Raw genomic sequence first — 21,883 nt, 5'->3', positions numbered from 1 at the left:
CGAGCGTGTTTCAGTTTCCGATCGCGCCGCCCCAAATGGTTTCGCGTTTCAGATTTACGCCACCTGAAACATATTCTGGACGTTCCCATTGTACGGTTACGGAATGCGCACGCTTTGTGCGTGCCTTCATTGGCTGCTACATAAAACTACTATACACATGCGACACAGGCGCATCGAAACAGAGGAGCGGCCGGCAGTCGCCGTTGGCTACTGCAGTAACTCGCTACGCGCGCGCGAAAAAGTCTCATTGTTCTGAGTCCGAGTCTAAGTACTGCGCGTAGTCAGAGGCGGACGCGAAAACGGGAAGGCTCTTGAGCTTCTTGCGTGACAAGCGCTGCGCAGGGCCGCGCGCGTCAGTCTGATCCGGGCCGGATTCAGAGTCAGAATCGGAAGCGGACTCGCCGTCAAACGCTGCGGCCAGGGCCGCGTCATCAGCGCTGTCGTCGCTGTCGTCTGCATCACGTGCGCGCTTCTTGCCGCTGGCCGCGTCGTGCGCGCTGTCGTCTGCGAAGCTGTAGAAAACGTCATCGGCATTGTCGTCGTCGCTGCTCGCTGCAGCAGGGTCCGAGTCGGCGGCGGCGGGCTTGGCGGCGGCGTCCGAGTCGGAGTCCTCGGCTGCGTCCTCGGCTGCGTCCTCGGCGTCGGATTCGTCGTCCGACGACGACATGTCGCCCATCGACAAATCGTCCATCGACATGTCCGACTCGCCGTCGTCCTCGACCTCGGGCCGCGACTTGACCAGCGCGTCCCACACCTCGTCCTCGTCCAGGTCGCTTTCCTCGTCGAACGCGCCGCGCGCCGCGGCTCCGATCTTGCTGTTCTCAGAGCGCTTGATAGCGGTCTGCTTGGTGGAAAAATACTGGTGGAAGAAGCGCTCGTCTGGGGTTACCTCGGAGGCGCGCTTAGCAAGCCAGTCCTGTGTGTTGGCGGGCACCTCGTCGGCGCCCGTCGCGTGCGCGTCTGAGGCGCGCACAATTAGCGCGCCAGTGTGTGCGCCGCCCAAGGGCTGCATAATCGACGAACCACGTGTCGAGGGCTTCTGCTTGGCATTACGGTACACAAAGCGGTCCAGGAAGTGTGCCAGGGTGTAGAGGCCCAGGTCCGGCTTCGTGACCTCGTCGGAGCCCTCCACGAACGCCGCAGCGTAGCTCTGCACCGTAGGGTGGTAGTGGTCCAGGAAGCTGGCAACCTCCCACAGCGAGGTCTGGTCCGCGTTTGCGAATTTGGGGTCTCTCTTGCGTGGGTCGTAGGACGCCGCGTCGCTGGCGTCGGCGCCTTCGGCGCCTTCCTCCGCGTCCGAGGCGTACTCGGCGTCCGCGGGAGTGTTGGTCAGCAGGTTCTTGATCTGTGGCACGGTCTTGGCCAGCTGCAGCAGCAGGAAGAGCATACCGGAGATCGCGCCCACGTTCAGCCAGTTGGTGCACACCTGTAGGATTCTCTTCACAAACGCCTCGACGCGCGCCACGTGGGTGTCGCTCTTCAGCGACTTGTATAGCAGGTTCAAGTAGATACCCTGTTTCGAGGACGTGACCAGGCGCGCGTCCAGCAAACTCTCGTACAGCGTACGGTAGTATCTGTCGCCGTTGAGCTGGGCGCGCGCCGTGACCTGGTGGATGAGCACGAGCGCCTGCACGGCGGTGTTGAAGTTCGAGGAATGCGTGATCTGGAACAGCGTGTCGAGGTGGGTCTCGTACACGGTCGCGGGCATGTTAGAGAAAGGCAGCGCGCGGTTCAGGCCTGTGATGATCGCTGAGAAAAGCTTGGAGTTTTTCTCGTCGATCACGTCCTTCTCGGACTTGTCGTTCTGGACCGACTTCCCGCCCTTCTTACCGCGCTTGAAGTTCTTCTTTCTCTTTTTCTCGTACGAGGCGTCCTTGTTTTTGGGCGCGTGGTCGCCCTTCTCCACGTTCGAGGAGTCTGTTACCAGCAGGTACTTCTCGAAAAGCGTAAAGTACGTCTTTATCAGCTGGTTGGCGACGTCCTCCTCAGATCTCTTCAAAATTGTCTGGTTCAGCGTGAGCACAGCGTAGTACGTGGTGTGGTAGTCAGCGCTGGGTCTCAGCGCGACGTCAACCGTAGCGTCCAGGATGACCGATTTCATGTTGGGATGCGCCTGCTCCAGTTTCAGCAGTTGGAACGAGGTCTTGGAGGAGACCTTCTTGTCAATATCACCCAGCTTGTTGACACCCAGCCGCAGCAGGTTGAACTCCTGCTCTGGCTTGGCTGTCAGCAGGTCGAATATGTGCGTTATGATCTGCATACGCACGTAGATGATGGGGTCGTGAGAGAGCTTCTCCATGACCTGCAACACCTTGAAGAACAGGTTCTTCAAGTAGTCCTCGAAGTAGAAAAGTGCCAGAGTCTTCTTGTTCAGCATCATAGAGAGGTTCTGGTTTTTGAAGTATCTGAGCTTTCTGTCGGGCAAGAGGCCATTCAGCAACAGATCCTTCAAGGCGCCCAGACTCTGGAGCGCCGAATTTCTGCTTTTCTTGTCACAGTAGGAAACCAGTGTATCAAGCGATTTGGTGTTGTGCAGTGGAGACTCTTGGATGAGCAGCGTCAATGCAGATATTTTATCGTTAAGGGTACCATCCGACAAGATCTGGGACATAAACTTTCTCTGCGATGAGTTCTTGGTAAACTCGTCATAGTATAAGCTGTTGTCTGCCTCCAATGCATCTTTGCCTCTCTGGAAAAGGGCGTCAACTTTGTCTGCTGGCAAAGGATCGTTTTTTTGGTACGCTTCAGCGTCAAGAGGGATCTGGTACCAGGTAACGTCCGATGGCAAAAGCAGCTTATCCGAGCTGACCATGTGGGTCTGAGAGACTAGGTTCTTGTCTTCCTTTTTTTCCTCGGTTTCAGGCTCGGAGTCTTGACTAAGAAACGGGCCATCCGCATCCTCCACCTCTGATTGTTCACTCTCGGACAAGTCGTCGCTCAGCTGTGGAACTTCGTCATCCTTGTCCTCTTCTTGTTCAGCGGGAGCAGCTTTGGTAACATTGGCGGTGGGCTTCTTGATTTGCTCTTCTTTCTGTTCTTCCTCTTTCTCTTCCTCTTTCTCTTCCTCATCTTCTTCGGCCTGTTCTTCTTCGACCTGTTCTTCTTCAACCTGCTCCACCTCGGCGTCGTCGACGTCCTCTGGAACTGGCGCACCTTCGATGCCAGCGCTCTTCAAAAACTTATGAAACTCGTCGTTGAAAGCGGTGTCATTGTCCTGCTTGGCGTTGCCGAACTCCTGCTCACTGGCGTTATCATCGTCGGACAGACCAGCAACTAGCTCCAGGTCCTTCTCCGAAGCGCCGAGCGCTAAAGCCTCGCGGCGGAGTACGTCGTCGGCGCTGTCTTTCGCGGCACCATCCTGGGGCGTACTCTGCTTGTCGCTTGAAGTAGTAGCCGCGCTGTTTGTGCCCTTTTCAGCATCCTTCCCACGCTGTTTGGACTGCTTTTTTGGAGCTTTCTTACCGTTCTTCGGTTGCTTCTGGTTCTCTTTCAGTTTCGATGAAACCTTGTCCTTGAGAGAAGCCAAGTTTAACCCAGTTCCGCTCATTCTCAAAAGCTTCTCGATATGCGATGCCAACCTGTGTACGATCCAAACGTGAGCTCATCGCATCTCATCTCATCCATCTATTGTTTCGAAAATTTTCATAGACCCAGCAACCGGAGGATAGCTCTTCGCTGATCACATGACATGTCACGTGGCAATAGAAAAAGGTTACAACGGATCACGGGATGAGTCTCGTGGAAAGGCATAACATTTCGTGCCCCGCAACTTTCCAATTGCCGTTTTGGGTATCTCTCAAATTATCAATGACCGGCTCCTGTAGTCATGGGACACGGATCGCCATCCTAAATTGATGAAGAATGAAGACATTCTTTGCTTCGCATTCTTTGTCTGCCAAGGTCTTGCATAATTGACGAGCCTCTCGTGAGCGTTCCGCGGGCCCTCGTGCATTACAGATCGCGGCTGAAAATGCCAGTACGCACATATCACTGGCCCTCTCTCATCCACCCCCAGAACCGGTGTTCTACACCTGCCTCTTTCGGAGTAATGGGCTCGGCATTGTAAGTGAAATCATGGACTACTGAAGTTCGGGGCCCGTGCCTTTGAGCGGGACAACGGCCTCATGTAGAGAATTTGTAATTGGAGAATCTGAAAGAACAGTCGAGTAGTTTCTGTACGCCTATGTGTGCCACCGTCCTCGTAAGAGTACAAGGTTTTAGATGACATCCCGGCATTCGACGCAGCTGCCTGCTGCCATTCAATATTTACTGCACAATGTACCGAACTGGCGGCATGAGCCGCGGAACCATGTTTCCAGTCTACGTGTGCGGATAGGCCTACAATGTGATCACGTAAAAGAACCACGTGATGCGTCGAAGTGTGGGCTTACAAAGAGAGCCAGGAGCGAATAAACTGCCTGCCCGAAGCCATTAGCTCAAGCGGTAGTGAATAGCGTTGAAAAGCGTCCCTCTGTAACAGCTGACCTAGAGTGTTCGAGGCGAACACCGTACGCAAGCCGGGTTGGAGTTACCCTCCATAACAGACCAGGTGACTCGAGCGCGTGGTTACCCGCACATAGTTATTTTCTGGCACTTTTTCGCTGCTCTTACAATTTTGTGGGAAAAGTTACTTTCTTACATTTGCCTCTACGGTGGCAATCAGCTACAGCCAAACAACAATCCATAGCCATGTCTTTAAAGCGTATCACAAAGGAACTCAACGATTTGGGAAGGTATGTTTTTGTATTGTCCGGTGCCTGAACCTCGAGATATGCTGAGACGGAGGACGCCAGATCCCGTAGCGCGGTGTTTCGTTCAAAATCGGCCGGGTGCGCCTTTTTTCGAACTGCTCTGTTCGTCTTGCTCTTCAGACCTCGAGGCCTGGACGCCTTTTCTCTCCCAGTGGTAGTAACGAACCCCATGCTAACCTGTGCCGCAGAGACCCCCCTACCTCGTGCTCGGCGGGCCCAGTCGGAGACGACCTGTACCACTGGCAGGCGTCGATCATGGGTCCCCCTGACTCCCCTTACGCCGGCGGCGTTTTCTTTCTCTCTATACATTTCCCAACGGACTACCCATTCAAACCCCCTAAGATCTCCTTCACGACCAAGATATATCACCCAAACATCAACGCCAACGGTAACATCTGTCTTGATATCCTAAAGGACCAGTGGTCGCCAGCCCTGACAATTTCCAAGGTGCTGCTTTCCATCTGCTCCCTGCTGACGGACGCGAACCCTGACGACCCTCTGGTTCCAGAGATTGCTCACATTTACAAGACCGATAGAGCTAAGTATGAAGCCACCGCCAAGGAGTGGACTAAAAAGTACGCTGTTTGAGCGAGCCTTCGCGCCGCCCGCCGCTTTCGGCCTGCGACGTTGTACATAGCACGAAAAACGTCGTCCTTTTTTAAGTAGGAGTTTCTTTATCAAGCACCTCAATTTAGTAGCAAAACATATCTAACCACGTTCCAGTACTTCCTGGAGCCCTGAATGAGCCAAAACAAATGGAGGAAAGAGGCAAAAATAAAAGCACTCACGGAGGGGGTCGAACCCTCAATCTTCTGATTAGAAGTCAGACGCGTTGCCATTACGCCACGCGAGCTTTGTTGAAAATTGGAGGTTTTATTGGAAATAAGTGGAAGCTATCATACAGGCAGAAGGTCAGTCTGCCTTGCTCATGATAACTGTGACTTTTGTTTCCCCTTCTTCTTTCAGCACGCTCAGCTGAGTAATAGGAACCATTGTTTGGCCTTAATTTAATCCTTTGACCTTTTTCAAGTTTTAGTCTGTTTTATTACCATTCAATCCTGTAGTTGGTTTCATTTGCATTTTAAGCCGAACTGCAGAACTTCCCGCAGTTCAACCCAAAATGTTAAAACGATCATTTCTCAATATTAATATAACGCCTCTTCAAAACTGTATCTCTGTGAAGAAGTCTCATTCCACCGTTTCTGGTTGGCTATGGGTCTTATTAGCTTTGAATCTGCATTTGTTCAAGATCAAGCTTTCTTCTTAACCGAGTCTTTGAAAATCTACTACGTACCTTAAATAGATCTCTAGCTCTCAGGCCCACAGCAGACATGCCCGATATTTGAAGTAATGAATAAAAGTTGACGCTGTCATCACTTCACATAAAAGGAGCCAGTTGGGTCACATGATCAGATATTTTGACAATACTGAAAATGTACATACGCCGCTTAATTCAAAAGCCATCACTATGAAAGCTGTGCTTTGAGAAGCTCATTTTAAAGCAAAAGGCTGCTGCGATGGGCCTGCTGGAACCGCTTTCTAATTATCAAAAAACTGAGCCAAAAGTTTTGCTTCATTATGCCGACCAGCTCTTTCAAAGCAACACATTTCATCAGTATCTCACACCTCCACAGCTTATTGTGCTAAATAAGGTCCTGACGATTCAAGACCCTTCGCACAAGGAGAAGGTGTGGATGGAGCTCATAAATAGCAATGTTTCTCTGGACGTCGTGAAGAAGGTGGAGCCGGTGCTCGAGGAAGCGCTCACCAACAGCGGTTCTGCAGAGGCAGCAAGCCCGTCGGTGCATAGCGACGGCCCCAATCGGAAGCAAGATCGAAGCCAAGATCAAAACCTCAACATTGCAGGCAATGAGACTAAGAACACAAGCGCTGCAAATCCAAACAACTCCAATGAGGACCAGTCGGCAAGTCCGACAGACGGAGTACCTCAAGAAACTAACAGTTTACAAGACGGAGTCTTTGGCAACCAAAATGACGAACAAAATGGAGATACAGTTAAGAAGGAGGCAGATCCTTTGATGGAGCCCGATTTCTCTGAAGTGGATCTGGAGAATTTGCAGCAACAGATGAGTGGCACAGAATTTATAGGAAACCTATCTTTGAAGCTTCGCTATGTCCTTTGGGAGAGCGCTATAGAACCGCTGTGTGATGCAGAACAAGGAAATAAGAACGTGGATTTGCCTTTCTCACAAGCTGTTTCCTTGGATGCTGAAGAACCCTTATCTAAACCGGAGGCCAGCAGCCATCTTGATTCACGGAATAAAGAGGAAGATGATGATTATGATGACGAGGATGACGGGGAACAAGAAAATGTTGATGAAACCCCCAATAACGACACTAAATCAGACCCTAGTTCAGCAGAAGCGGTATACGACCAATTCGGCCGTTTAATATTGGTCCTAGATATATCCAAAGACACGCTCTCGGCGCTGGGTGTGAACGATACTCAAGCAATAATAGAAAACTTCAACAAAATATATCATAATTTCGAAAATGATCGAGAAACCCTCATGAAAAGGTTAAAGCTCGAAGAGAGCGATAAACTTTTGGAGCCATCCAAGAAAAGAAGACATCATGAACTTTCTGAGTCTGTTGACAAAGAGGGAGACAACTCATCTGATGACGAAGAAGCTGTTAAGAAGGTTAAACCTCAAGATGTGCACATGTCTGCGATTTCAGTGAACCTCGGATCGGCAAACCTGTCATTGAAACATTTGCTTGCATCTATTCAAGAAAACAAGACGAAGCTTGACATCTCAGATTATGAATTGCGACATCTAATAATGGATGTACGGAAGAACCGATCTAAATGGGCATCTGACGATAAGATAGGTCAAGAAGAACTTTATGATGCATGCGAAAAGGTGGTACTTGAGCTCCGTAACTACACCGAACATTCTACCGCTTTTTTGAACAAAGTTAGTAAAAGAGAAGCGCCGAACTACTATCAAGTTATTAAAAAGCCCATGGACTTGAATACCGTTCTGAAAAAGCTGAAAACTTTTCAATACAATTCAAAGCAAGAGTTTGTCGATGATGTGTTGCTGATTTGGAAAAACTGCCTTACGTATAACTCGGACCCCAAACATTTTTTAAGGACGCATGCAATTGCCATGCAGAAGAAGTCTTTGTCTTTAATCCCTCTGATTCCAGATATCACTATAAGAGATCGTTCAGAAGTCGAGAAAGAATTGGAGGATATCGACAAAGAAAATGGCAAAGATGGCGACGTTGAGGAAGAAGAGGCCTCGGGTACAGGAAGAAAAGGAGGCAACGTACGAGGTTTAAAGCACGCGCCGGGGGAAAAAAGTGCTAAAACAACCGACCATATGTCAGGACTCAAAAGCCAAGGCAGCTCAGAAGCAACAACAGGCAAAGGACTGAAAGGTCAGAAAGCCACTAGTTCAAAGGATGATGCTTTGAATGAGGAACTTGAATCACAGCGTGACGTAAACATGGACGCACAGTCGAGCGACGAGACCACACACCAAAATAACGGGAAAACAAGCCTATTAGACGATGCTTCACAACAAAACGCGCCTTCAAAGGGCGTGAAAATCGAAGAGGATAACCTGGAGAAGGTCGACAACGAAGAAGAGGCTACAAAGGACAGGGAAGATGAAGATGAAGAAGAGGAAGATGAAGAGGATGAGGACGGCGAATCTAACATGTATTTGGTCGAAAAAGATGACGACAAGGATGACCTGGAGTTGTCAACCTGGAAAAGTTGCACTGCTACTGTTCGTGCGGACCTCTGTATCAAGAGAGCAAATTTGTTCCAGGGCCATTGCCTAAACAACAAGGCTCCCGCAATACTAAGGAACCCAAGCAAGATGAAAGAGTTTGACCAATTTGTCAAGGAATATAAGGAGCAACAAGAAGCTGAATTACAGAGAAGGAAACTTGAGCAAGAATCTATTATGAAGAACGGGTTCGGTACAGTGATGAAACAGGAGGATGACGAAAACGTTGCTTCACAACAGCAACAACAACAATCAAATATGAGCAGTGAAAACGACGTTGACAAACAATCAACGGAAATTGAAATTGACGATGCGAATTTTTTAACCGAATACAATGTTGCAAATTCTGTTCCGGCGATCGCATACAAAGGTATAGATGAGGTCGTTGTTGATGAAGAAGAAAGCATGCTGGTTGAATCTGTCTTAGCAACAGGAAATATGCAACATAGCGATTTCTTGGCTAATAGAGAAAAGGGCCTCAATCCCAAGATCAACGGAAACATCCAATTAATACAAGAAATAAGGCACATTTGTCATAAAATTGCACTTATACGAATGCTTCAGAATCCTCAGAATCCCTCTCAGCAAATCAAAAACAGCACCAACAATGCCAACAACCAGATATGGGATACCCACAAGTACAAGTTCACCTGTATCGATGACGAGTTAGACCTCGACCCGGTTTCTAGACTTCCAACGCGTAATCAAAAACATGACAAAAAGCTGATGTGGCGCTTAATGCACAAAAATGTGTCTAAAATTGCAATGTCAAACGGATTTGAGAGTACACAGCCTGTAGCGACTAACATGCTCACCGAAATTGCTGGCGAGTATCTTTCCAACATTATCAAGACAATAAAGATTCACCATGAAAGCACTTCTCTGAACCCTAAAAGCTCTTACGAGATTTTGCAAATGGCTCTCTTAGAAAATGGGATTAACAAACCTGATGACCTGTATTCGTATATTGAAGCCGAATTTGTCAAAAAGAACAATAAATTGAGGGACATTAAATTCAAACTCAACAACTTCCTAAAAGACTTGTTGAGGCCTACTCTACAGGATTTATCTGAAAGAAACTTTGAGGATGAGAGTCAAAGCTTCATGACAGGCGACTTCTCGTCTGAAATAACCGGAGAGGACTTTTTTGGCTTCAAAGATCTTGGCCTGGACCGGGAGTTCGGGGTCTTGAGCAACTCCGTCCCACTTCAACTATTAACTTTTCAATTTCAAGGAAAAGGTTCCGAAGCTAAAGTCCAAGATAAAAAGATCCAGCCAGAAGAGTTTAACGACGTGGTTTACTCAGATGTTGCTACGAGCAGCATTAAAGAAGGAAAATACTGGAAGACCCTGCAGCCGCTTTTAGAGAAAGCCCTTAATCGCTTTAAGGTTCAAAGCTTAAAAAACAATAAGCAGAGTCCCCATGAGAGTGTTTCTCCTAAGGCCGAGCAAGACCTCTTCGAAGTGTTACCTGAAGATGACGAAATGCCTTCAAAATCAAAATCTTCCGGAAAGCCTAGGCTACCACCCACCGGCAAAATTAACACTAATTACAAAAAGAAACCAGTCGCAGATGCCTTTTTCGCACCAGATCTTCCACCGTCACAGGTGGCTATCAAAACAGAGAAGCCGGATCAGCCCAACAGTGAGCCCCTTGTAGATTCCATGGATTCAAGAAGATTGTCAGCTGCAAATAGTGTCGATAATACCTCACCCGAGACTTTTACGTTAAGCTTGCCCAAGGTTTCTGACTGAAGGGTACTGTTGCAAGCTCTAGTTCCCAGCCAATATATCAGGACTTGTGTCCTTTCGTTTAATGTAATTTTAAAAACCGCTTTATACAGATTCATAGTTCATCATGTTCAACAAATGCTTCCTTTGGGGTTTCAAAACCCTGCTCGGGACCTTGCTTCTCAACTGGAGCTGTTTTTGTTATGTCCTCAGGCTTTTCAGTGCCCCCAGCGACGTTGACTGTATCTTGTTCAGGCCCGGGTTCTAACGCTGTCAGCGCTCCAGGCGTAAGACTAGCATCTTCTAAAGGCTCCATGGTTTGCATTGTTATTATACTCCAGCCTTCACCTTGAGTATTTTCATCAATTTCGTTAAGTTTCGATACTAATCTGGCTGCGAAATTATCATGTCTCTGGGGTTCAACGCCTTCAGCTTGCACGGATAAAGCAGTGTGATCTTCTTTGAAGCCCAAAGTGATTTCGCTAGCTTCAACTCCAGTCGCGAACGATGAAGCACGCTGGACCGGCTGGAAAGCGTTGCCGCGGAAATTGAGCCCGCTTTCTCCACTCTGATCAAAAGAAATACTCGCGATTCCTGACTCCACCCCAACCCTGAGTATGCAAAGGTGATCACCCCTCTTATCAACAACCTCAACAAACCAAACAAATGCATCCTCTATGGTCAGTGGAAGATTTTGCGACTTCGGAAAAAGGTTTTTCAGTATGATCTCTTGAAAAGCGTTGGCAGCTCTGTCAAAGAAGAGTTTCTCTGATGGGTCAAGTTCAGCATCCTCACCGCTTAGCTTCAATTCCTCAATATACAGGAGCTTTGAGGCGGCGTTATTTCTCATTCCGGTAAATTTTGGATTAGACCTCTCCTGCAGAAAGTAGAAACCACTCCCAAGAAAAGTTGGACTATACTCTAATAGAGATCGAATCGAATCCGCATCAGGATTAGTGGTGAAAAAAATTGGGTGCGCGGTTACCTTTCTTTCTCCTACGGAAAGAAGCTCATATTGGCAAAGCTGTGGAGCCGCGATTTCGATTTCATAGTGGCAAAATGTTGTTTCTCGTACACGTATTATCGCGATGTGATCAATGCCGGGTTGGCACAAGTATCGAACTTCAACTCTACGCGCATCATTGGTTGTTGCACAGTAATCACCATCACCTCCGCTCTCACTCACATAATAGCGCCCCAGTTTATGGAGGAGTTGAACGTCATCTTGATCTGCCAGACGAAGTTTGGCTAAGACATAGTGCAGGCTGACCTTACCATCCACATAGTTGAACTGTGTGATATTCTTGCCAAAGCAGAACCTATAGATCCAAAAATCTGTTGGATATTCTAGGCATGTGTCCGTCAGCTCTTCGGTTATGATATCGTAGCTCTGCTTTAAAACTTGATCAGCTTGAACTTGCAGTTCGGTACTGTTCTCTGCTATGGACTCAATCTTTACACTGGGAGCAAAGAATTTGCTGTTGCCGTCAAGTTGCATAACCTTATCTCTGAGCGTAGATGAGTTTTCTGAGGATAACAACTGGTCGAGCGTCTCTGGATCAACATAGTTCACCGAATACCTAGGAAGGCTGCTCTTGTCCCCCATCAGATCAAAACAGCTCACCAGCCTGAGCTGCCCCCAAAGCGTCGCCAGGGCTAACGAAGCTTTAATCCTCATTGACCGCGGATTAAGTTCACGAAACTTCGATGACCTTTTTTTAAGATGAAACTTTAGATCTCGTTTTCTAAAGTTCGTATCTGTGTCAAATGTGCCAAAACAAAAACCTGAGCCTACCAAGAGTGCTTTCAAAACCGCCGCAATAGGCTATTCCTCAGGTTCGCATTTTCTTCCAGACGCCGACAGTCGAATACAGTACTTTTTTGTTGATGAGGTTTTTATGTGTCTTTCTTCTATGTGTGACAGCCGTGCTTGGCTCTGAAGTCCGCATACCGCTCTTCATGCAAAAGCCCGGGCAAAGCGAGAAAGTCCCACTTGCCACGTTAATTTACGACCCGGAATTAAGCTTCGTGGACATTGCGGATATCAATGACTCTTTCAAGGAAGACAGCTACTGCGTGGGTGCTCAGATGGCGGAGAACTACTACTCCTGTTTCTCCTACCTCAACGTATGATAACATTCCCCTTTCTTCTCATCCCTATTTCTCCAAGACAGCTTACTAACCCTTCAACAGCTAAGGCATCCTCTGCGCTATGATTTGTATCTCGATACCAGTCAAAATACTCACCTTCTGTATAAGCTGTCGTTGAAACCCAATCCTAACGCCAAGGGAATACAGCCATTACTGAGAGCGCCAGTGGCAGGGCCAGAAGCTCAGGTAACAAAACTGAGAAAGACCACTAAGACATACGAAGATAAAAAAGCCATGTCGAATCCTTCTGCTGCGTCTCTTGGAGAGGATATCGAGATTGATGACAGATCTTTCATCCAAAAGAACTGGAAGTTTATTCTGATCGGACTAGTCCTTTACGCCATCTCCAGTGCTGGCAACAGCTCCCAGTGATGCAACTCATTCGCGCCCGGTGATGTTCAACGTTTTATAAAAAAGTAAACACAATGATGGGCGTTTGGAATTCTACGCGACAGCTTTAAACAAAGAGTTTAAGACACTCATGCTCTCGAAGGGCTTGAGCGATTCAGAACCGACGGCAATGATTATCTTTAACGTTTAAGGATATGAGATGCTGTGATCGTCCTTCACGGCAGAGTTCATCAATTAGTTATAGCTATATCTTACAGATACTTTTAATAGTAGCCACTCACATTGAGAAAGAGAACCTGCGAGAATAAACCGGTACCTCAAAGTAATGGAGAAGTTCGGATTAGCTGGTAAGCTACCATCTTTTGGAAGGGCTACGCACAATGCCCCTCCAAACATGTCCAATGTTGACATGTCCCCTCGTCACTTGGCTGTGGCCAACTGTCCTAATAACGCGTTCGCGCTTGCCAATGTTGCAGCTGTGTCGCCATCTGACTTTCCTGATAACATATACGTGCTCGTCGACAATCTCTTTGTTTTCACGACGAAGCACTCGAACGACGTGCCACCTGGCACCATTGGCTTCAATGGTAATCAGAGAACTTGGGGCGGCTGGTCCCTAAACCAAGCAGTCCAAGCCAGAGCGTTTGATCTTTTTCAGTATAGCGGAAAACACGCATATCTGGGTACGTTGGATCTCGAAATTAGCTTTAGATCCAAAGGAAAAGCTGTAGACACGCAATTCGAGCAAGACGACCTTGCCAAGCAGTTTCTCAAAAACTTTGAGTCTCAGATATTCTCTCCTACTCAGTACCTAATATTCGAGTACAAAGGCCATATTTTTGATATCAAGGTCAAAGGCTTACAAACCATCGATCTTGGTGACGTTGAGATTGTCACCCCTATCTCAACAGGGATCGAAACAAAGGGAATTCTTATAAAGCAGACGCAGATAAACTACTTCAAGGGCAGAGATGGGCTAGTAAATTTGAAGTCCGGCAACTCTTTGAGACCGAGGTCAGATGCTGTTATAAGGCCTGACTTCAAGTTTGAGGACTTAGGCGTGGGAGGTCTAGACAAAGAGTTCACGAAAATATTCAGAAGAGCTTTTGCGAGTAGAATCTTCCCACCAGCAGTCATTGAAAAACTGGGCATTTCCCATGTCAAAGGGTTGCTTCTTCATGGGCCTCCTGGGACAGGTAAGACGCTGATCGCCCGGAAAATAGGTACAATGTTGAATGCCAAAGAGCCAAAGATTGTCAATGGTCCGGAAATTTTGAGCAAATACGTCGGCTCGTCAGAAGAAAACATCCGTAATTTGTTCAAAGATGCCGAGGCCGAGTACAAGGCAAAGGGTGAAGAGTCATCACTACACATCATTATTTTTGATGAGTTAGATTCTGTCTTCAAACAGAGAGGTTCACGCGGCGATGGTACAGGTGTGGGAGACAATGTTGTCAACCAACTGCTTGCTAAAATGGACGGTGTAGACCAGCTCAATAATATCCTTGTTATAGGTATGACGAACCGTAAGGATTTGATTGATAGTGCATTGCTTCGTCCAGGTCGTTTTGAAGTGCAAGTCGAAATCCAGCTTCCAGATGAACATGGCAGACTTCAGATTCTTGAAATCCAGACGAAAAAGATGCGCGAGAATAACATGATGGCACCAGATGTCAACTTAAAAGAGCTTGCCGCGCTCACTAAAAACTTTTCCGGTGCTGAAATTGAGGGTCTAGTCAAAAGTGCCAGCTCTTTCGCAATCAACAAAACTGTGAGCATTGGGAAGGGCAGCACGAAATTAAACCCTAAGGACATTGCTGCCATGAAAGTCACAATGCAGGAGTTTCTAAGCGCCCTCGACGAAGTTACTCCAGCATTCGGAATAAGCGAAGAGGACCTAAAAACGTGCGTTGAGGGGGGTGTTATTCCCTACTCTACAAGAGTGGAAGATATTTTAAAAAATGGTCAGCGTTACGTGCGCCAGGTCAGGGATAGTGACAAATCCAGGCTAGTGTCTCTGTTGATTCATGGCCCGGCTGGCTCCGGTAAGACTGCTTTAGCGGCTGCTATCGGCTTGAAGTCAGAGTTCCCTTTTATAAGACTAATTTCCCCGGAGGAAATAGCCGGCATGTCCGAGAGTGCGAAGATTGCATACATCGACAACACTTTTAGGGACGCGTACAAATCACCGCTAAATATTTTGGTTATTGACTCTATTGAGACGTTAGTCGACTGGGTACCAATTGGCCCTCGCTTTTCTAACAACATCCTTCAGGTTTTGAAGGTATACCTGAAACGTAAACCCCCCAAAGATCGCCGTTTGCTTCTCATCTCAACAACTTCCACCTATTCTGTTTTGCAACAGATGGACCTGTTGAGCTGCTTTGACAATGAAATAGCCGTGCCTAACATCACAAACCTTGACGAGTTCAACAACGTGATGATAGAAACTGATTTCCTCGATGATGCCGGCAGGGTCCAGGTTCTGAATGAATTTTCGAGACTTGGCCTCAAGTTGAATGTTGGCATAAAAAAGGCGCTCACGAATATCGAAACTGCCAGATTTGATGAGAATCCTGTCAATGAAATAGTGGAGTTGATGGCGCAGTCAGTCTAAGCACCGACACCTGACATCCTACTGACAGCTTATTTCTCAAACTGGAGTTTCGTTTAAAAGTATATATATTTCGCTCCAAAATAATGCAAAATTTTCATACTTCATAGTGTTATAGCCGGACGTATCTCATCTCAAACTTCAAGACCAACAACAATCAAGGATGGCTCCACCTGTTTTGCGTCCTGAGAACGCCCTGAAAAGAGCCGAAGAGCTTATTTCCGTTGGAGAGCCTTTGGCCGCTCTACAGTCACTTTATGCCTATCTATCCTCCAGAAGGACACGTTGGGCCCAGCCTGGAGCTCTCGAGCCAATTGTGTTCAAGTTCCTGGAGTTAGGTGTTGATCTGAAGAAGGGTAAGATCATTAAAGATGGTTTACATCAGTACAAGAAGAACATGCAAATCAGCCCAGAAGGTTTGAGCTCTGTGGGTGTTGTTTCTCGTAAGTTCATTGACACTATCGAGGTTAAAATGGCATCTGAGCAGGCCAAGGCTGACGAGCAAGAGCAAGATGCTGACGATGATTTGGAAGGCGGTGTGACCCCCGAGAACCTTCTCATTTCCGCTTCTGAGGAAGAACAGTCTGTTGCTGGTTTCAATGATGAAGCAATTACTTCGTGGTTAAGATTCACTTGGGAGTCGTACCGTGCTGTGTTGGATCTCCTTAGAAACAACTCGCAGCTCGAGGTTACTTACTCCGGTGTCGTGAACCGTACTATGAACTTCTGCTTGAAATACAAGCGTAAAAACGAGTTCAAGAGATTGGCCGAGATGCTTCGTCAGCACTTGGACGCAGCCAACTACCAGCAAAAATACAACAACTACACTGTCAACTTAGCCGACCCAGATACTCTACAGAGATACTTGGATCAGCGTTTCCAACAAGTGAACGTTTCTGTCAAGTTGGAACTGTGGCACGAAGCTTTCAGATCTATTGAAGATGTCCACCATCTGATGGCAATGTCTAAGAGGCCCACTAAGCCTTCGGTTTTGGCTAACTATTACGAGAACTTAGCCAAAATATTTTTTGTCTCTGGGAACTACCTCTTGAACGCCGCTGCGTGGGAGAAGTTTTTCAAGCTGTATTTGAAGAACCCGAATGCTACTGAGAAAGACTTCCACTTCTATGCTTCCACTTTTATGCTAGCATCATTGTCTGTTCCAGCCGACGATCTTCCTTTTGTTGGGTTTGATCCACTAATCCGCTTGTGCAACCTCTTGAACTTGGAGTCTAAGCCAACAAGAACGGGTCTAATCGAGGCGGCAACAGAGGAAACTGTGTACTCCAAGGTCGATGATGAAATCAAGCAGCTACACGAGCTGTTGGGTGATGAGTTCGACTTCAAGTCTATCAAACAGAAGCTCACTGACTTGCTCCCTGCCCTGGAGGCCAAGCCATACTTCAAGTCTTATACGGCTCCCTTGAGAAACTACATCGTCAGGAAAATCTTTGTCGGAATCTCGGAAGCCTATGAAAGCATCAAGTCTGAAGATCTTTCCGCTTTTGTCACTTTGCCCGGTCCTTTCGAGCTGAATGAGCTTGAGATTGAGAAGTCCCTAATGCAGGCTGCTATGGAGGACTACGTCACTTTCACTATCGATCACGAAACCGACACAATCACGTTTAGCAAGGATCCTTTCGAAGCTTTGACAAGTGTCAACACAAGCACCACTGAGGAGGCTGAGGGAAACGAGGATGAAGAGGACGAAGCTAAGACGGAGGGCGAGGAATTGGAGGCCGAAAATGACCCTGAGCCTGTCGTTACCAGAAATGCTGCCATCCGTGCTCACTTGAGTGATTTAGCCAAGCTCTTAAAGGAAGTCGAAGGTTTCTCAGACGGCTCCTACATGTTCAAGGTTAAGGTGGCTCGTGAGAACTTGATCCAACAATCCAACGACACCATCGCTCGTGAAAGAAAGGCTGCTGAAGAAAGAGCTAAGCACTTGGAGGAAAGAAAGAGAGCAGAGTCTGGTAAGTACTTGACTGCCGAGCAAGCAGCTGAGTTGAGAATGAGACGTACTATGGAGGAGAAGGCAGCTGCCGATGCAAGAATGGAAAGCGAAGCTAAGCGCCGTGCCGAGGAGAAACTGGAACGTGAGAAGGCTTTGGTGAGAGAAAAGGAAATGCTAAAGTTGATTGAGGAGGTCAACGCTAAGGGCATCATTCATATCGACCCTAAGGATGCTAAGAAGCTGACTGCAGAGGACGTTAGAAGGATGACGATCGAGCAGCTGTCTAAGGACAAGAAGGAGCTAGAGGACCGTATGAGGACTGCTTTCAAGAGGCTAGACCACACTGAAAGAGCTTTCAGAAAGGTGGAGCTGCCCCTACTCGAGAAAGACGCTGAGAAGCAGGAGACTAGAGACTTAGAAAACTACAACAACATGAGAGCGAAGTTGCTAGACGCTGCCAAGAAAGAGCATGCAGAACATCTGAAGCTGCACGAGCGTCTCTCCAAGATGGGCGACGACTTCAAGAAATTCAAAGCTGGCATGATGTCCGAGAAGGAAGCTCAATACCAGAAGCAGTTGGCTGAGAGCGCTGCCAAACTCGAGGCTGCCAAGAACGCACGTATCGAAGAGGTTCGCAAACAGCGTTACGAGCAGCTGGTTGCAGAGAGGAAGGCTGAGATCGAGGCCGAACAAGAGGCTGAGCGTATGAGAAAGGAGCGTGAGGAGCGCGCCAGAATCAACAAGGAGAAGGACGAACTCTACCTGAGACAAAGAGAAAGAGAAGAGGCTATCGAGAGAAAAATGACCTCTCAAAAGGCTGCTCCTGCTCCTGCTCCTGCTCCTGCCGCCCCACCTGCTGGTAAGGTTTCTTTCGCCGAAGCCATGAGGTTGAGAAGACAAGGTGTTGAAGTACCAAGCGCTGCGCCTGCTAGATCCGCGGCCAGAAGCACACCAGCTGCTCCCGCTCCGGAACCAGTTCGCGCTGCCCCAGTGCAGACTCCCACACCAGCTCCTGCGCCAGCCCCAGCAGCGCCAGCTCCAGCAGCGGCTGCTCCAGCAGCGGCTGCTCCAGCTCAAGAAATGACTTTCGCCGAAAGAATGAGATTGAAGAGAATGAATAGACAATAATAAGTGTACATAAGATTTAGTGTTTTAGACTAATTGATCCAGGACTTCAAGTGCAGAGAAACGTTCTATGGAACGGTGGAGCGAATGCCATGAAATGAGATCACAGTCCACGGAAATTCAGATGTCGCGAGGCTTGTACCTTACCACTTGGAACACATCAACATTTATTTATCAAGGAAGAAGCGACTTGGCCTCTTCTCCCTCAGATCAACACGCCCAAACCAGCCCAACATGAGCACGTTCTTCGATGAAATGAAAACTTCTTTTGAAGCTGTCCCTGTGGACAGCGAAAACAAGATATCGACATCTGAATTCCTGGATGCCTCAGAGTCTCTCGTCAAGCTATTTGATCTCTTGGGCAACTCAGCCTTCACTGTGGTTCAGAAAGATCTTACGGGGAACATCACAAAAATTCGCAAGAGACTAACCGCTGCCCCTGCCGAGTCTATCACCCTACAGGATTTGGTCACCAACGAACGCGGTTCAGGACACAAGTCTGCGTCAGAGGGCCTCTTGTGGCTGAACAGAGGTTTGCAATTCACTGCGCAAGCCATGCGTGAAACCGTGGAGAACCCAAGCCTGGAGTTGTCAAAGACTTTCACTGACGCTTACAACAAAACTTTAACGAAGCACCACGGTATGCTGATCAGACCGGTATTCAAGCTGGCAATGAAAGCCTGTCCTTACAGAAAAGACTTTTTCGCAAAGCTGGGGGCAGACCAGACGAAGGTGAACGCGCAATTGAAGGCCTGGCTTGAGGCGCTCGAGAAGATCGTCGCCATTTTGCTCGATTTCCTCGGCGTTGCTTGCAAGGACTTGTAAAACTTAATATAGCAGCGAATGTTAAGTCGCAGATATGTAATAGAAGATCTCTTTGGCCTCTCAAGCACCTGGCGACCTCGAAGAATATACCATCGAGATTAAAAAACGAACTTCAGAAGAACAAGACTGAGGGCTATCCTCTTCCAGCGTCAAACTGGGGCCATGGTAAGCAAGATAGAGAAGCGCTTATAAACAAACGAGCAAATTATAGTTTTTATTGAAGTTAACAACATAATGGTTTTATAATGGCGACCTTTGAAGCGCTGTGTGCTTCTTGTCAAAAGATGCACATCAGTCATGTTTGAGCTTCGCAGACACGGAGTTAAGTGAGGTTCCCCGTGTTTGCGATCTTATGGTCCCAGCGTGTCTCCAAAACGATAAAGGACCCAGACACTGTTATTCGGAAGCGCCTAATAACGAGTAAAGACGAAGGAGAAGATGAAAGAATTAAAAATTACCACAGGGCATATATTCGACATGCGGTGAAGTTGCGTCGATGGGGAGGCAACACCGGCTATTATTACCCATTGTACGCAATATTGCCTGCTTACAACAAGGCAACGGCAACAGCGGCGACAGCACCCATGAAGGAAACAGGGGCCATTTGAGCACCAGCGCCACCACTCGACTTGGAAGAGGAGCTCTTCGAAGAGATGGTAGAGGCAGTAGCGGTCTTGGTTCCGCTGGAAGCGCTAGACTCGGAGGCGGTCTCGGAACCAGAAGCGGAGCTCAACTTGATCGAAGTAGAGGTAGCACCGTTCTTGCAAACGAAAGCGTCACCCTGGATGGCATTGTTCTTCTGTAACTTCTTCAAAGAGTCGCAAGTGTAGTTGGAAGACTTTGTCTCAACGTCGGCACCACCCTTGACAGACTTAAGAGAGTCGAGGTCCAAGACAGAGAAGTTACCGATAACGGTCAAAGCACCGCCGATAGTCTGCAACTTGCTCAAACCGTCAATGTTGGAGAGCTTGGAGTTGTTGGCAACGACAACACCACCAGCAACAGAGGTCAAGTTGGAGAAGTCGAGGTCAGTCAAGTCGTCGTTAGAAACAACGGTCAAAGTACCACCGACGGTACCAACAGACAGGTTCAGGGACTCGATGGAGTTGTTGATGAAGCCAAGAGACTGGTTGACCTTGGTCAATTTCGCGAAAGAGGCGGAGCTGACATCACGCAGGGTGATGTTGTTAGCCCAGACCAAGTTGTCGAACTTGACATCGGCCTCGTCACCGTTGTAACCAACCTGCAAAGAGTCAGACACTGACTTCAATTTGGAGTCGATCTTGGCGAGGTTCTTGTTGTTGTTGACGTTGAAGTCGGTGACAGTCTCCAAGTTGTTGAAACCGTCGATGGACTCCAAGTTGGTGTCAGAAATCTCCAGACTATTCAGAGACTTCAGGTTGGTGGCAATGCTGCTGATAGCGGGCAGGGTGATGAATTGGATGGTGTCAACCTCCTGCAGAGAGCCGAAAGAGGCAGACTGCAGCAGAGTCAACTGCTTCATGCTCAAAGAACCCGAGATGGAGCTCAGCTTGTCGGCAGCAAAGGAAACCAACTGGGTGGCGTTGACGACATTCAAAGAACCGTCGATCTCCTCGACGTTGGCGAGGGAGGCGGAGCCGGTCAAGGAGTCACCACCGATGTTCAGGTCACCGACCAGAGACTGGCATCCAGAGTACTGGTCAAGTTGGGCCTGCGCAGTGACGGTGGAACCGGACTTGATGGAACAGGAGGAAGGCACACTAGTGGTGGAGTCTGGAAGGCTGAGTTAGTATACTGGGGCAGGCAATAACCCATGGACGGGCTGGGGCCCGAGGAACCGGCCCGTTGAGACAAATCCTCGAAACGGAACTGCGATCCGTGGCGATGCACATCGAGCGTTTGCCGGCTTCCGGGTCTCGGTTTCCCTTCGTGTTTTTTGGTGTTTCACATACTGGCTGCGAGGGCAGTGGCGCTCAGCAGGGCGGCGGTGGCTACTCCGGTCTTGTATTGCATAGCGAGAGAATAGAGCTGGAAAAATGCGTCGAGCTGATTCTTGTGGGAACGTCTTTAGCCTGCGACCCAACAAACTTCCACAAATATATATATACGCCTCCTGCGGCTGCTTCCACCGTGCCACGATGCTTCCGAGTCTAAGCACTCCATGCTTCCACGAGATACCAAAAAAAATTTTATGCCTTGTGCGCGTCTGATTCTGTTTACGAAACTTCCCGTTCCATACTGCGTGGCTCGGACGGGCGCGGCACGTTTGTGCACGGATATGGCGTTCCAGCAAGAGATACCATTGGTCGCGACGTGGCGTTGCCCGATCTGGAAAGGAAATAAATAGACGCACGTGATTTCGGCTCGCGGTTTCACTCACGTGACGAGTAGGGAGCTCTGTTTTTGCCCGGCGGCTGCGGGCGCGGTAAGGCCGGCCTTTCGAACGGACCGTCGAAGTACGGAATGCCAGGACGTTTTCGCGGCGCGTTTGGTCGGGTGGTGTGCGCGGAGCACAGCGCAGGGACGTGGTCGGCCGTTGGGAAACCACGTGTGCGCAGAGAGGCCTGGACGCCGGGCGCCGGCCGCGGCGCCTGTTGGGTGCTTTGGAGCATCTGCAGGAACGCAGGCTTGGCAG

The 21,883-nt window shown here is 48.4% G+C and overlaps 9 protein-coding genes and 1 non-coding gene across 10 annotated transcripts; 6 read left to right on the top strand and 4 right to left on the bottom strand.

Moving 5' to 3' along the window:
• Positions 1 to 244: 244 nt before the first annotated feature.
• MAK21 (RNA-binding ribosome biosynthesis protein MAK21) lies at positions 245 to 3,547 on the bottom strand (the record flags this gene model as incomplete). Its single annotated transcript, XM_002554055.1, has 1 exon — positions 245 to 3,547. One exon carries the CDS (start codon positions 3,545 to 3,547, stop codon positions 245 to 247), a length of 3,303 nt encoding a protein of 1,100 aa, XP_002554101.1.
• A 1,142-nt stretch (positions 3,548 to 4,689) lies between these two features.
• Positions 4,690 to 5,339, top strand: UBC4 (E2 ubiquitin-conjugating protein UBC4; the record flags this gene model as incomplete). The annotated part of the gene is made up of 2 exons (XM_002554054.1): positions 4,690 to 4,733; positions 4,940 to 5,339. The coding sequence occupies 2 exons, from the start codon at positions 4,690 to 4,692 to the stop codon at positions 5,337 to 5,339; spliced, it is 444 nt and encodes a 147-aa protein (XP_002554100.1).
• A 193-nt stretch (positions 5,340 to 5,532) lies between these two features.
• On the bottom strand, positions 5,533 to 5,604 carry KLTH0E14278r. Its single transcript has one exon. It is a non-coding gene; the product is annotated as a tRNA-Arg (tRNA).
• A 664-nt stretch (positions 5,605 to 6,268) lies between these two features.
• Positions 6,269 to 10,270, top strand: SPT7 (SAGA histone acetyltransferase complex subunit SPT7; the record flags this gene model as incomplete). Its single annotated transcript, XM_002554053.1, has 1 exon — positions 6,269 to 10,270. The coding sequence occupies one exon, from the start codon at positions 6,269 to 6,271 to the stop codon at positions 10,268 to 10,270; it is 4,002 nt and encodes a 1,333-aa protein (XP_002554099.1).
• Positions 10,271 to 10,361: 91 nt separating this feature from the next.
• YOS9 (Yos9p) lies at positions 10,362 to 11,924 on the bottom strand (the record flags this gene model as incomplete). The annotated part of the gene is made up of 1 exon (XM_002554052.1): positions 10,362 to 11,924. One exon carries the CDS (start codon positions 11,922 to 11,924, stop codon positions 10,362 to 10,364), a length of 1,563 nt encoding a protein of 520 aa, XP_002554098.1.
• Positions 11,925 to 12,133: 209 nt separating this feature from the next.
• EMC10 (Emc10p) lies at positions 12,134 to 12,769 on the top strand (the record flags this gene model as incomplete). The annotated part of the gene is made up of 2 exons (XM_002554051.1): positions 12,134 to 12,373; positions 12,440 to 12,769. The coding sequence occupies 2 exons, from the start codon at positions 12,134 to 12,136 to the stop codon at positions 12,767 to 12,769; spliced, it is 570 nt and encodes a 189-aa protein (XP_002554097.1).
• Positions 12,770 to 13,073: 304 nt separating this feature from the next.
• Positions 13,074 to 15,365, top strand: SEC18 (AAA family ATPase SEC18; the record flags this gene model as incomplete). Its single annotated transcript, XM_002554050.1, has 1 exon — positions 13,074 to 15,365. One exon carries the CDS (start codon positions 13,074 to 13,076, stop codon positions 15,363 to 15,365), a length of 2,292 nt encoding a protein of 763 aa, XP_002554096.1.
• Positions 15,366 to 15,525: 160 nt separating this feature from the next.
• On the top strand, positions 15,526 to 18,444 carry RPG1 (translation initiation factor eIF3 core subunit a; the record flags this gene model as incomplete). The annotated part of the gene is made up of 1 exon (XM_002554049.1): positions 15,526 to 18,444. One exon carries the CDS (start codon positions 15,526 to 15,528, stop codon positions 18,442 to 18,444), a length of 2,919 nt encoding a protein of 972 aa, XP_002554095.1.
• A 231-nt stretch (positions 18,445 to 18,675) lies between these two features.
• Positions 18,676 to 19,266, top strand: KLTH0E14146g (GLTP domain-containing protein; the record flags this gene model as incomplete). Its single annotated transcript, XM_002554048.1, has 1 exon — positions 18,676 to 19,266. The coding sequence occupies one exon, from the start codon at positions 18,676 to 18,678 to the stop codon at positions 19,264 to 19,266; it is 591 nt and encodes a 196-aa protein (XP_002554094.1).
• A 547-nt stretch (positions 19,267 to 19,813) lies between these two features.
• Positions 19,814 to 21,261, bottom strand: ECM33 (Ecm33p; the record flags this gene model as incomplete). The annotated part of the gene is made up of 2 exons (XM_002554047.1): positions 19,814 to 21,021; positions 21,201 to 21,261. 2 exons carry the CDS (start codon positions 21,259 to 21,261, stop codon positions 19,814 to 19,816), a joined length of 1,269 nt encoding a protein of 422 aa, XP_002554093.1.
• Between the last annotated feature and the right edge of the window lie 622 nt (positions 21,262 to 21,883).

The sequence above is a fragment of the Lachancea thermotolerans genome (genome assembly GCF_000142805.1).
Source record: "Lachancea thermotolerans CBS 6340 chromosome E complete sequence".
Classification (NCBI taxonomy): Eukaryota; Fungi; Ascomycota; class Saccharomycetes; order Saccharomycetales; family Saccharomycetaceae; genus Lachancea; species Lachancea thermotolerans.
This window is presented reverse-complemented; position numbering and strand designations above follow the sequence as displayed.